The sequence below is a fragment of the Oncorhynchus clarkii genome, chromosome 23 (genome assembly GCF_045791955.1).
Source record: "Oncorhynchus clarkii lewisi isolate Uvic-CL-2024 chromosome 23, UVic_Ocla_1.0, whole genome shotgun sequence".
NCBI lineage: Eukaryota > Metazoa > Chordata > Actinopteri > Salmoniformes > Salmonidae > Oncorhynchus > Oncorhynchus clarkii.
The window spans coordinates 44,455,624-44,467,761 of NC_092169.1; the positions used below are offsets into that span (position 1 = coordinate 44,455,624).

General features: G+C 40.8%; 1 protein-coding gene across 1 annotated transcript in view; it reads left to right on the top strand.

The window, feature by feature from the left end:
- LOC139381666 (mitogen-activated protein kinase kinase kinase 21-like) overlaps positions 1-8,269 on the top strand; it is a 33,646-nt gene extending 25,377 nt beyond the window's left edge. Inside the window, exons 7-10 of the mRNA XM_071125352.1 lie at positions 4,280-4,430; positions 4,533-4,621; positions 4,724-5,473; positions 5,618-8,269. Of these exons, the coding sequence (XP_070981453.1) occupies positions 4,280-4,430; positions 4,533-4,621; positions 4,724-5,473; positions 5,618-6,006 (1,379 nt within the window). The 3' untranslated portion in view covers positions 6,007-8,269. The remainder of the gene's footprint in view (positions 1-4,279; positions 4,431-4,532; positions 4,622-4,723; positions 5,474-5,617) is intronic.
- The last annotated feature ends 3,869 nt before the right edge of the window (positions 8,270-12,138 follow it).

The following is a 12,138-nucleotide window of genomic DNA, read 5'->3' on the forward strand; positions in this document are numbered from 1 at the left end:
TTTTTCGCTTTCACGCTGAGTGGTTATCGAAAGGGAGAGAGCTGGAAAGATTTGTCAGGTAGCCTATAGGCCTACTTCTATGTGTGTGCGTCGTTACTCAACATTGACAGGAGTGCTCCAAACAAAAGACAATGACTAAATTGCCAAAACAAACCAAAAACGTGTTACTCACAAGTCTAGCATAGCTTCAATGTGTCCACTCAAACAGTGAGAACAGGAAGACTGGAATAATAATATTGAATGCATTAAAATTAATTACCTTAACCAAAGTAACAAACATTGTAGATTAGAAATTATAGGAATTAACTGTAAATGTAATACTGGTGATTTATGTAATGGGGAATTGATATACACTAACAATCAAATGCAAACAATTCACACAAAGAAGTTATGAAACTGAATGTGCACAAATCGGCAGGAGAGAGCGCATTCTGGAGAGAGAAGTGCATTGTGCATCTGGTCGCATGGTCAATCCGACGTCTGCATTGGCCATGTAGCATTTACAGTGATACAACCTCAGCAGAAGTCAGGGCATTCATACTTCTTGCGCTTCACGGAGCAGAGCAGAGCTGTTGTCAAGGAAGTGAGTTTGTGTTTATACAGGATGTACTGCCCCCGCCTACCGTCAAGCAATCATGCAGAGTTATACAGAGCCCTCTGCATTGTTGCAGCCTAACAACGAAACAATCAACCATTCGACTAATTGGGGTCAACCTTAGTTGGAAAGCAGACTGAACCAGGTTTCCTCTAGGATTTTCTCTGTGCTTAGCTCGATTCTGTTTATTTTTATCCCAAAAAAGCATACCCTGTATTTTGAAAATAGAATAGAATATTGATTTATTATTGGAAGGTGGTGTGCTTTCTGGGGCCACGTAACTGCCGTAGCAGCATACAAGTGGGTGCTTCATTTTCGTTGTAGTGAATGAGTAGCTAGCTAGCTAGCTAGCTATCTACTACGGAGACCAAACTTCATCTCAGTTCTACTACAGAAAAGCCAGAGACATCTTGATGACAGCGCACTACCTGCCTACCCCCCTCCGATGACCACACAAGCCATAAACTTTCTAATGACTGTCATGATGTTGTGGTGTTGTTTTTCTAAATTGGTTCTTTTTTGTGTGATTTGAAACGCTTAGAGATTACTTTCAACCTTCGTCTCTCCCGAGCCCGTACGGGAGTTGTAGCGATGAGACAAGATAGTAGCTACTAAACAATTGGATACCACGAAAATTGGGGAGAAAACGGGATAAAATACATTTTAAAAAATATTTACAATTTAAAAAACGAAAAGTACTACAAAGTATGTGGAAACCCCTTCAAATTAGTGGATTCGGCTATTTCAGCCACACCCGTTGCTGACAGGTGTATCAAATCGAGCACACAGCTATGCAATCTGCATAGACATTGACAATAGAATGGCCTTACTGAAGAGCTCAGTGACTTTCAACATAGGATGCCACCTTTCCAACAAGTCAGTTCGTCAAATTTCTGCCCGGCTAGAGCTGCCCCGGTCAACTAAGTGCTGTTATTGTGAAGTGGAAACGTCTAGGAGCAGCAACTGCTCAGCCGCGAAGTGTTAGGCCACACAAGCTGACAGAATGGGACCCCTGAAGCGCATAAACATTGTCTGTCCTTGGTTGCAACCCACTACCGAGTTCCTAACTGCGTCAGCACAAAAACTGTTAGTCGGGAGCTTCATGAAATGGCCGAGCAGCCGCACACCTTGCCCAATCGTCGATTGGAGTGGTGTAAAGCTCTGGAGCAGAGGAAATGCGTTCTCTGGAGGAATGAATTAATCCCGTTTCACCATTTAGCAGTCCGACGGATGATTCTGGGTTTGGCAGATGCCAGGAAAACCCTACCTGCCCCAATGCATAGTGTCAACCTTAAAGTTTGGTGGAGGAGGAATAATGATCTGGGGATGTTTTTCATGGTTCGGGCTAGGCCCCTTAGTTCCAGTGAAGGGAAATCTTAACGTCACAGCATGCAATGACATTCTAGACGATTCTGTGCTTCCAACTTTGTGGCAACAGTTTGGGGAAGGCCTTTTCCTGTTTCAGCATGACAATGCCCCTGTGTACAAAGCAACGTCCATACAGAAATTGTTTGTAGAGATCTGTGTGGAAGAACTTGACTGGCCTGCACAGGGCCCTGACCTGAACACCTTTGGGATGAATTGGAACGCCAACTGTGAGCCAGGCCTAATCACCCAACATCAGTGCCCGACCTCACTAATGCTCTTGTGGCTGAATGGAAGCAATTCCCCGCAGCAATGTTCAAGTGTAAAGCCTTCCCAGAATAGTAGAGGCTGTTATAGCGTCAAAGGGAGGACCAACTCCATATTAATGCCAATGATTTTGGAATGAGATGTTCAACGAGCAGGTGTCCACATACTTATATACACTACATAAAATAAGTATTATTATTTTTACCCATAACATGATGCAGCCACCACCATGATTGAAAATATGAAGAGTGGTACTCAGTGATGTGTTGGATTTGCCCCAAACATAACACTTTGTATTTAGGACATGAAGATAAATTCTTTGTCAAATAAAGCACATGTAGCAGTTTTACTTTAGCGCCTTTTTGCAAACGGGATGCATGTTTTGGAATATTTGTATTATTTACAGGCTTTCTTCTTTTCACTCTGTCATTTAGGTTAGTATTGTGGAGTAACTACAATGTTGTTGATCCATCCTCGGTTTTCTCATGTCACAGCCATTTAAATCTGTAACTGTTTTAAAATCACCATTGACCTTATGGTGAAATCGCTGAGCGGTTTCCTTCCTCTCCGGCAACTGAGTAAGGAAGGACGCCTGTATTTTTGTAGTGACTGGGTGTATTGATACGCCATCCAAAGTGTAATTAATAACTTCACCATGCTCAAAGGAATATTCAATGTCTGTTTTTTTTTATTTGTACCAATCTACCAATAGGTGCCCTTTGCGAGGCATTGGAAAATCTCCCTGGTCGAATCTGTGTTTGAGTGACCTTACAGATAATTTTGTGTGTGGGGTACAGAGATGAGGTAGTCATTCAAAAATCAGGTTAAACACTATTATTGCACACAGAATGAGTCCATGCAACTTATTTTGTGACTTTAAGCGCATTTTTACTCATGACCTTATTTAGGCTTGCCATAACAAAGAGGTTGAATACTTGCTTGACTCAAGACATTTCAGCTTTCAATTTTTTATTTGTTTGTAAACATTTCTAAAAGCATAATTCCACTTTGGGATTATTGTGTATTGTGTGTAGGCCAGTGACACAATCTTAATTTAATACATGTTATATTCAGACTGTGATCAAATTAAAGGGGTGTGAATACATTCTGAAGGCACTGTTGCTGTTATGACTGGGTAAGCTTCCCTCTCTAACCTCTGTTCTGATTCTGCATGAATGATTTCTCCCTCTAGTGTGCGCCCGAATTGACAGTATCCGAAGGGACAGTATGTATGTGTATCACCAAGATGTGGATATCACCAGCGAGTGCCAACCCTCTACTGGGGTTAGGAAGAAAGGCAAGCAACTGGCATTGTTGGAATGTGGCCGTTCTGTCTGCTGTGGGTGCACCGGCTAACGTGTTTCTCAACGGCTAGGGTTCTAACGGTTGCCTGTGCTTCTGGCTACTAAGACAATTTGATGGACTATCATCATCTCTGATTTCAGAAAATGTACTTGGGTTTATCCTCTGAAAAGCCCAGGAGGTTTCAGGGTTTTTATTACTACTAATAATAATATATAGGTTTGCTTTGAAATGAAGAACACGTTGGGATGCATCCGAGGTCATTTGTAACCTGTATTGTTTATCACCTGATCACAGGTGTTCTCTTCATTTGCAACCCAACGTGTTCTTGAAATGTTCACAGATACAGGGTATTTTTGATTTCATAACCAGTGTTCAGCTGCAGTGATTATATGAATATTTCCCATTGCGGTTTGCGGTTGATGGTGGAGGTTATCTTCTCAAATAATCCAGTCCTCTAAATTCTACTCAAGTGGTTGAAGACTAAAATATATTGGCAGCCTTGTACTTTTCTTAAATAATTCCCTATTTCTTCTAAAATAAGTTTCATTTTAAAAGTATTTGTCACCACACCTTGTTATTGGATTTTCAACTTATTCTAGGAGAAATAGGGAATTATTTAAGAAAGTGCAAAGGTGCCAATATATTTGGCTGCAACTGTATCTGCTGTTGGCCTGGACACTCAGATTTGTCACTGGTGTATTGGAGTACTCTGCCAGTTGTTGACTGATGTTCTCTCCTTCATCACAGTGACTCTGGACGAGAGCAACAGGACATGGGGACGAAGCACCATCTACAAGCCGGAGGAGTTTGATGACGTCAAGAAGGGGATTAAGAAGAAGGGGCGAACGTGGGGACCGAGCTCCGTTCAGACCAAGGAGCGGGGAAATTGTGCTGAAAGGTACAGGACATTAGTGTTTCTTTTCATCTCCGTTCAGTATTTCTTCTGTCATCTTCATGGTGTCTGTGTGGGTTGTTTTTTGAAACTGACTTGTCCTGGCAGAGTGAGACCACTGTCTGATGGAAACAACCCCTGGTCCACCAGTCTGGGGAAGTCCGTTCCGTTGGCTGCGTTGTTTGCAGAGCAGCAAGGTGAGGGGAAATGTGTCTTCTAATATAATCAGATGGAACACAACAACACCATTTCTTAGTCCCTGTCAACAGCTTGTCTCTGTCCTCATCCTTCATGTTCAGGGACTAGTAAAGAAGAGATGTGCTCGCCAGATGGATCGGACAACACCAAACCAAAGCAACTGAAGTTCCCCAATCAGGTGTACATCAATCTACCTCTGTGGAAAGATGAGAAGCAGCAGGGGGGCGAGGGGACGGCAGGAAGCTGCCCTGGGGAAAGCCTGGAGGACTCCAGTACCACCTCAGCCAGCTCCACCAGCACCACCCCCCAGCACACCCCCACCAACAGCCTGAAGAGGGCCTCCGCTCGCCGCCGGACAGACACCGTACTCTACGGCTGTGCCTCTATGCTGGCCTCGGTAGCATTGGGCTTTGAACTGCGTAACGTGCTCAATGCCCCACCGGCAGATGACCCTGAGCCTCAGCCCAGTGTGGAGAAGAAAAAGAAAGAGGGTCTGTTCCAGCGCGCCACACGCTTCCCTGGTGGACGTTCTTCCCATAAGGAGGAGGCAGCCTCCCAAGGCCCCATCAACCTCATCTCCATGTCTTCCATCTCAGAGTATAACTCCACCAAGAGCCTCCTGCGGTCAGCCTCGGAGGGGCCAGAGCCCAGCCCTGTGAAGGAAGTGGCCCCTATCAGCCTGTCGCACCCCACGCCACAGCCCAGAAGTGGCTCCCAGCCCCAGGTTCCAGAGGCGCCCGGCTGCAGGACTCCGGCCTCCCCCCTCCCCCAGCCTGCTGCCCCAGAGAAGACTCACAGTCAAAGCATGGGCTCTCACCTCCGGAGGAAGAAGTCGGCCATCGTTCAGGACAGTGAGTGAACGTGACATCAGGACCGTGGGTGACACAGAGAGACTGTATATATTTAATGCAGTAGTGTTTGATTGTGAGGTGACACCACTGTACAAATGATCCGTGAACAATGAAACAGTCTCTGTTTCTCCTTTCTATCCCCAGCTAACGGTACATCTGGCTCTCTCACAACTTCATCGGGACTGTCTTCCACCACAACCTCTCAGAAGAAGAAGTCTGACAGGGAGGACACCCCTAAGAGAGCAGCCCGTGGGGAGACTGTCACCTCCAGGTCCCGGCCTTTGTCCCTCCGGGACAAACCCCACTCCTGGGGTCTCCTGAGGGGCCGCAACAAAAGCCACTCCCTGGGCCACTATTCTGGAGAGAAGAGTGCCAGGAGCCTCAACATTGTCCTCTCCTCCGCCGAGGTCAAGATGGACTGCTCCCTGCTGGATATGGACACGGAGGGGCAGAAACGTGACTGCACTGTGCCCCTCTGCCGAATTCAGAGCGGCCCCAGTCGCCCCTCCGTCTTCGAACTAGAGAAAAAATGATTGTCATAGCAGAAATAAGCTGCCTTATTACTAGGATCCAATCTCTAAGTAACGTTTATGAGTTGGATCAACAAGTCTTATTTGACATTCCAGGGCATTCCACTGCCCTCCTGTGGTTTTTACCTGAATGTAGGCCACTGCTGCTGAACAGTTTATTTATTCTGTAATATTTTGATAGGTAATTTAATATTGGAAAAACATGTTTCAATAGCATCAGGTTGATTGAACAACGAAGGAACACATTTCATTTTTTGTTGTTGCAGAAATGTTTACATTTTTGTGCGCACATACTGGTTAGGACCATGGCATCTTAAGTTACAAAATTATGCTTATGTTAAAATGTTAATTTGCTTTTGTCTGTGGATCTTTTATTCTCCGTTTTGATTTAATGCTGGTAATTATTTTGTATTGTATTGATTTTGTTTTTATATTGACAGATACAACAGTGTTTATTTTAGGATGAGTTCTGTCCAATGTCTGAGAGGTAATATTGAAGTCAACATGTGGTGCAACTGACAGATTTACAAATGTAGGACCTTAATTTGAGCCAGTTTGCTACAGCAGGAAAATAATCCTGCAGCAGGACAGTTCTTCTGCAACAGGGTGATTAAATTAAGATCCTACATCTGTAACAGTGCAACAAACAACACTGGAAAACCTAGACTCAACTAGAGGTCAACCGATTATGATTTTTCAATACCGATACCGATTATTGGAGGACCAAAAAAGCCGATACCGATTAATCGGACAATTTTTTAAATGTTATTTGTAATAATGGCAATTACAACAATACTGAATGAACAATTATTTTAACTTAATATAATACATCATTAAAATAAATTTAGCCACAAGTAAATAATGAAACATGTTCAATTTGGTTTAAATAATGCAAAAACAAAGTGTTGGAGAAGAAAGTAAAAGTGCAATATGTGCCATGTAAGAAAGCTAACGTTTCAGTTCCTTGCTCAGAACATGAGAACATATGAAAGCTGGTGGATCCTTTTAACATGAGTCTTCAATATTCCCAAGTAAGATGTTTTAGGTTGTAGTTATTATAGGAATTATATAACTATTTCCCTCTATACCATTTGTATTTCATTAACCTTTGACTATTTGATGTTCTTATAGGCACTTTAGTATTGCCAGTGAAACAGCATAGCTTCCGTCCCTCTAGTTAGCGCGCGCGCTAACCAGCCTACACCAGCCTCATTTCGGGAGTTGATAGGCTTGAAGTCATAAACCGCACAATGCTTGAAGCACAACGAAGAGCTGCTGGCAAAACGCACGAAAGTGCTGTTTGAATTCATGTTTACGCGCCTGGTTCTGCCTACCACCGCTCAGTCAGATGCTTGTATGCTCAGTCTCATCAACCATGTGTAGTTAACTAGTGATTATGATTGATTGTTTTTTATAAGATAAGTTTAATGCTAGCTAGCAATTTACCTTAGTTTCTGCATTCGTCTAACAGGCAGTCAGTCTCCTTGTGGAGTGCAACGAGAGAGAGGCAGGTCGTTATTGCGTTGGACTAGTTAACTGTAAGGTTGCAAGATTGGATCCCCCGAGCTGACAAGGTGAAAATCTGTCGTTCTGCCTCTGAACAACGCAGTTAACCCACAGTTCCTAGGCCGTCATTGAAAATAAGAATGTGTTCTTAACTGACTTGCCTAGTTAAATAAAGGTATACATTTTTATTTTTTTTATCGGCAAATCGACCTCTAGTCTCAACACTAAACCAGGCCTGGTCAGCTTCTACTTTACCACTATACGACAAGCCTTACCAGCAGCTGGACCAGTACCAGTACTGTACATAAAGACTATTCTGCATTAATAGCTGCTATGGTTTATGTGGAATATGACCATTTGGCTCGAAATCAGTTCACATGGGGGTTAGTCTACCTAGGTTCCTGTGAAAACACTATTTTGAAGAACAAAGAAATGGGAATTAAATATATTTCAATACTTGTTTGAGTAACAGTTAAATGCTGTATTCCTTAGCAGTCGTTTTCATAATAACATGAAAAGCTGACAGGAACTGTCTCTGATGCCACTAGACTACACACATTTTTATCATCTGAATATTCTGTCCCCATTTAAGTACCATGCAAGTCATTAGTACCGAGCAACAAGTAAAACTGTCCATAAATATCCAATGTATTGTTGTTCGTCCCCGTTTACAAAGAATACCGAATGTTAAATCTCTGTTTTTGTAGTTCTGTTTAAATCGTGAGCACTTTCTCTTTATTTAAATCGACATTCCTAACAGTACATCCCAGACAGCTGTTGAAGTCACTTTCTCTTTATTTAAATCGACATTCCTAACTGTACATCCCAGACAGCTGTTGAAGTCACTTTCTCTTTATTTAAATCGACATTCCTAATAGTACATCCCAGACAGCTGTTGAAGTCACTTTCTCTTTATTTAAATCGACATTCCTAACTGTACATCCCAGACAGCTGTTGAAGTCACTTTCTCTTTATTTAAATCGACATTCCTAACAGTACATCCCAGACAGCTGTTGAAGTCACTTTCTCTTTATTTAAATCGACATTCCTAACAGTACATCCCAGACAGCTGTTGAAGTCACTTTCTCTTTATTTAAATCGACATTCCTAACAGTACATCCCAGACAGCTGTTGAAGTCACTTTCTCTTTATTTAAATCGACATTCCTAACAGTACATCCCAGACAGCTGTTGAAGTCACTTTCTCTTTATTTAAATCGACATTCCTAACAGTACATCCCAGACAGCTGTTGAAGTCACTTTCTCTTTATTTAAATCGACATTCCTAACAGTACATCCCAGACAGCTGTTGAAGTCACTTTCTCTTTATTTAAATCGACATTCCTAACAGTACATCCCAGACAGCTGTTGAAGTCACTTTCTCTTTATTTAAATCGACATTCCTAACAGTACATCCCAGACAGCTGTTGAAGTCACTTTCTCTTTATTTAAATTGACATTCCTAACAGTACATCCCAGACAGCTGTTGAAGTCAGTACAACTGGAAGAATACCTTTTTTTAACACTGCCTTTGAGATCAAATCTCATCACTGTCTAAGCTGTAGTCCTTGCTATATCCTTGTCTAAGCTGGAGTCCTTGCTATATCCTGACATGTTAAGCATTCCATTAATTGAACGATAACTTAAGTTGTTTTTTTTTGCCTTCCTTTTTATTAGCATTGTGTTAGCTCTGTGTGTGAGGAAACTGGTTCAAGTGATTGAGACGACAACATACAGTACATACTGATCAAACCTGTTTATCAGTGTTTTTGTTCGCACCACAGAATCCCAGTGTTGTTTTATCTTCATGTATCCCCATGTTAACAAATACGTCAGTTGACCTCAACCTTCTTACTTTTATACTCGCAGCATACTTAAACCACTTCAAGAATGGCCGTCTGATTAGAATGATAGGTCTTTGAACCAGTGTGAATCCTCAAACACTCCACGTTCTTTCTGGAAATGTAAATCAACTCAAGATCATACCAAACAAATGTGAATCCATACGCTCTTTACCTTGTGTAGTGTCAATACCTGGAAATCAAGACCAAATGCCTATTTTTGTTGTCTTAGTATCTTGGAATGAAAATGGTCTGCAATGCAGTAATTATAATGAAATAGTATTCTCTGAAATGTTTCATGTTGGGTCTCAAATCAATGAATTAATTATGCTGCAAGTAGTCTCACTGTGGGAGGCAAATATTATTTTGCAGACATGCAGTATGACATGTCTTCTCAATAACCTGCATGGACCAACAGCTGTAATAGTGCTGTAGATGTTATGAGGACAAGGTCAAAGAAACTCTGGTGACGTGACCACTTCTCGGACTCCTCTCTGAGCGTCATAACCTGTAGTAGGATGACTAAGTGATGATGATATCCAGCCTCTGGAGGACCATGTAAGCCAATAGTTTAGTCTTATACAGTATGGCTCATGGTTATGATAGTTTGCTACAGCACATATAGTATGAGACTAGGCTAGCAAGGCGATTGACAAAGCACAATCATTCAGACTTCCTGTGCACTGCGCTTGTGTAGTTAGAGTGGTGTTGCACTCAACAAGCTGAAAGATACACGAGAAGGAGCTCTGCTGTTGATCTGCAGACAGTCTCTGTTGAGGGACAAAATAATGTTATGTCTCCTGTTCCTAAAACTTTCACCAAAGTTCATGAGACAGATTTTTTATACTGTATTTTTAACCAGCCATTTGGTTTGAAATTATTTAAGACAAATTGACAAATGTATTTTATTTAAAAAAAAAGTTTTTCTTACATAGTACCCATCTACATACTTTTATTTGGGGCCTAGTGTATGTACAAGTATTCTAGTTTTATGGTCTCAGAATAAATCACCTGTATGGTGTTTTAAGGAACAATGTTTACCCCTCAGGAGTGGCTTCGGGATTAATAGATTTTTCTCCTACTACTTAGACGAGGTTAAATGAGTAAAGAAAATGTATGATTTTTAAAACAAAAACATATATTATACATGTATAATACACATGGCAGCCCCCCGCACCTCTCTGATTCAGAGGGGTTGGGTTAAATGCGGAAGACACATTTCAGTTGAAGACATTCAGTTGTACAACTGACTAGGTATCCCCCTTTCCCTTTATTTTATGGTTATATGGTTAGAAAAAACCATGGTCTGAGAACATTGGCATTCTGTTACAAATCAATTCAAAACTAAGTCAGAGTTTAATTTCCCTAAATTGTGTGGGGTTAAAACTACTGATGTTGCATGTGTGACACTAAATAATTAAATATATTGTTTAAGTCTATCCCATGTCATGCTCCATATAGGTTGGTGAAAACGGAACCAAATCTACACTCTTAGAAACCCATAAAGGGTTCTATGCTTGCTTCATATGTGGCATAGTTTGAATAGTTTTTCTTGACACATGTCCCTTGTGTAAATAAAGATCTCCTCAAGGATATGTTGATCAATGCAAAATGAGTAGACTATTTGAATACAGAATACAAAATTAGTCATTTACATTTTATTTTTTACATTTTGGACATTTAGCAGACACTTATCCAAAGTGACTTAGTCAGTGCATTCAACTAAGGTAGGTAAAACAACCACATCAATCAACTAAGGTAGGTAAAACAACCACATATATATCAACTAAGTTAGATAAAACAACCACATATCAGTCAACTAAGGTAGGTAAAACAACCACATATATATCAACTAAGGTAGGTAAAACAACCACATATATATCAACTAAGGTAGATAAAACAACCACATATCAACCAACTAAGGTAGGTAAAACAACCACACATATATATCAACTAAGGTAGGTAAAACAACCACATATATATCAACTAAGGTAGGTAAAACAACCACATATCAGTCAACTAAGGTAGGTAAAACAACCACATATATATCAACTAAGGTAGGTAAAACAACCACATATCAGTCAACTAAGGTAGGTAAAACAACCACATATCAGTCAACTAAGGTAGGTAAAACAACCACATATATATCAACTAAGGTAGGTAAAACAACCACATATCAGTCAACTAAGGTAGGTAAAACAACCACATATCAGTCAACTAAGGTAGGTAAAACAACCACATATCAACCAACTAAGGTAGGTAAAACAACCACATATATATCAACTAAGGTAGATAAAACAACCACATATCAACCAACTAAGGTAGGTAAAACAACCACATATATATCAACTAAGGTAGGTAAAACAACCACACATATATATCAACTAAGGTAGGTAAAACAACCACATATATATCAACTAAGGTAGGTAAAACAACCACATATCAGTCAACTAAGGTAGGTAAAACAACCACATATATATCAACTAAGGTAGGTAAAACAACCACATATCAGTCAACTAAGGTAGGTAAAACAACCACATATCAGTCAACTAAGGTAGGTAAAACAACCACATATCAGTCAACTAAGGTAGGTAAAACAACCACATATCAACCAACTAAGGTAGGTAAAACAACCACATATCAACCAACTAAGGTAGGTAAAACAACCACATATATATCAACTAAGGTAGGTAAAACAACCACATATCAGTCAACTAAGGTAGGTAAAACAACCACATATATATCAACTAAGGTAGTTTAAAACAACCACATATCAACCAACTAAGGTA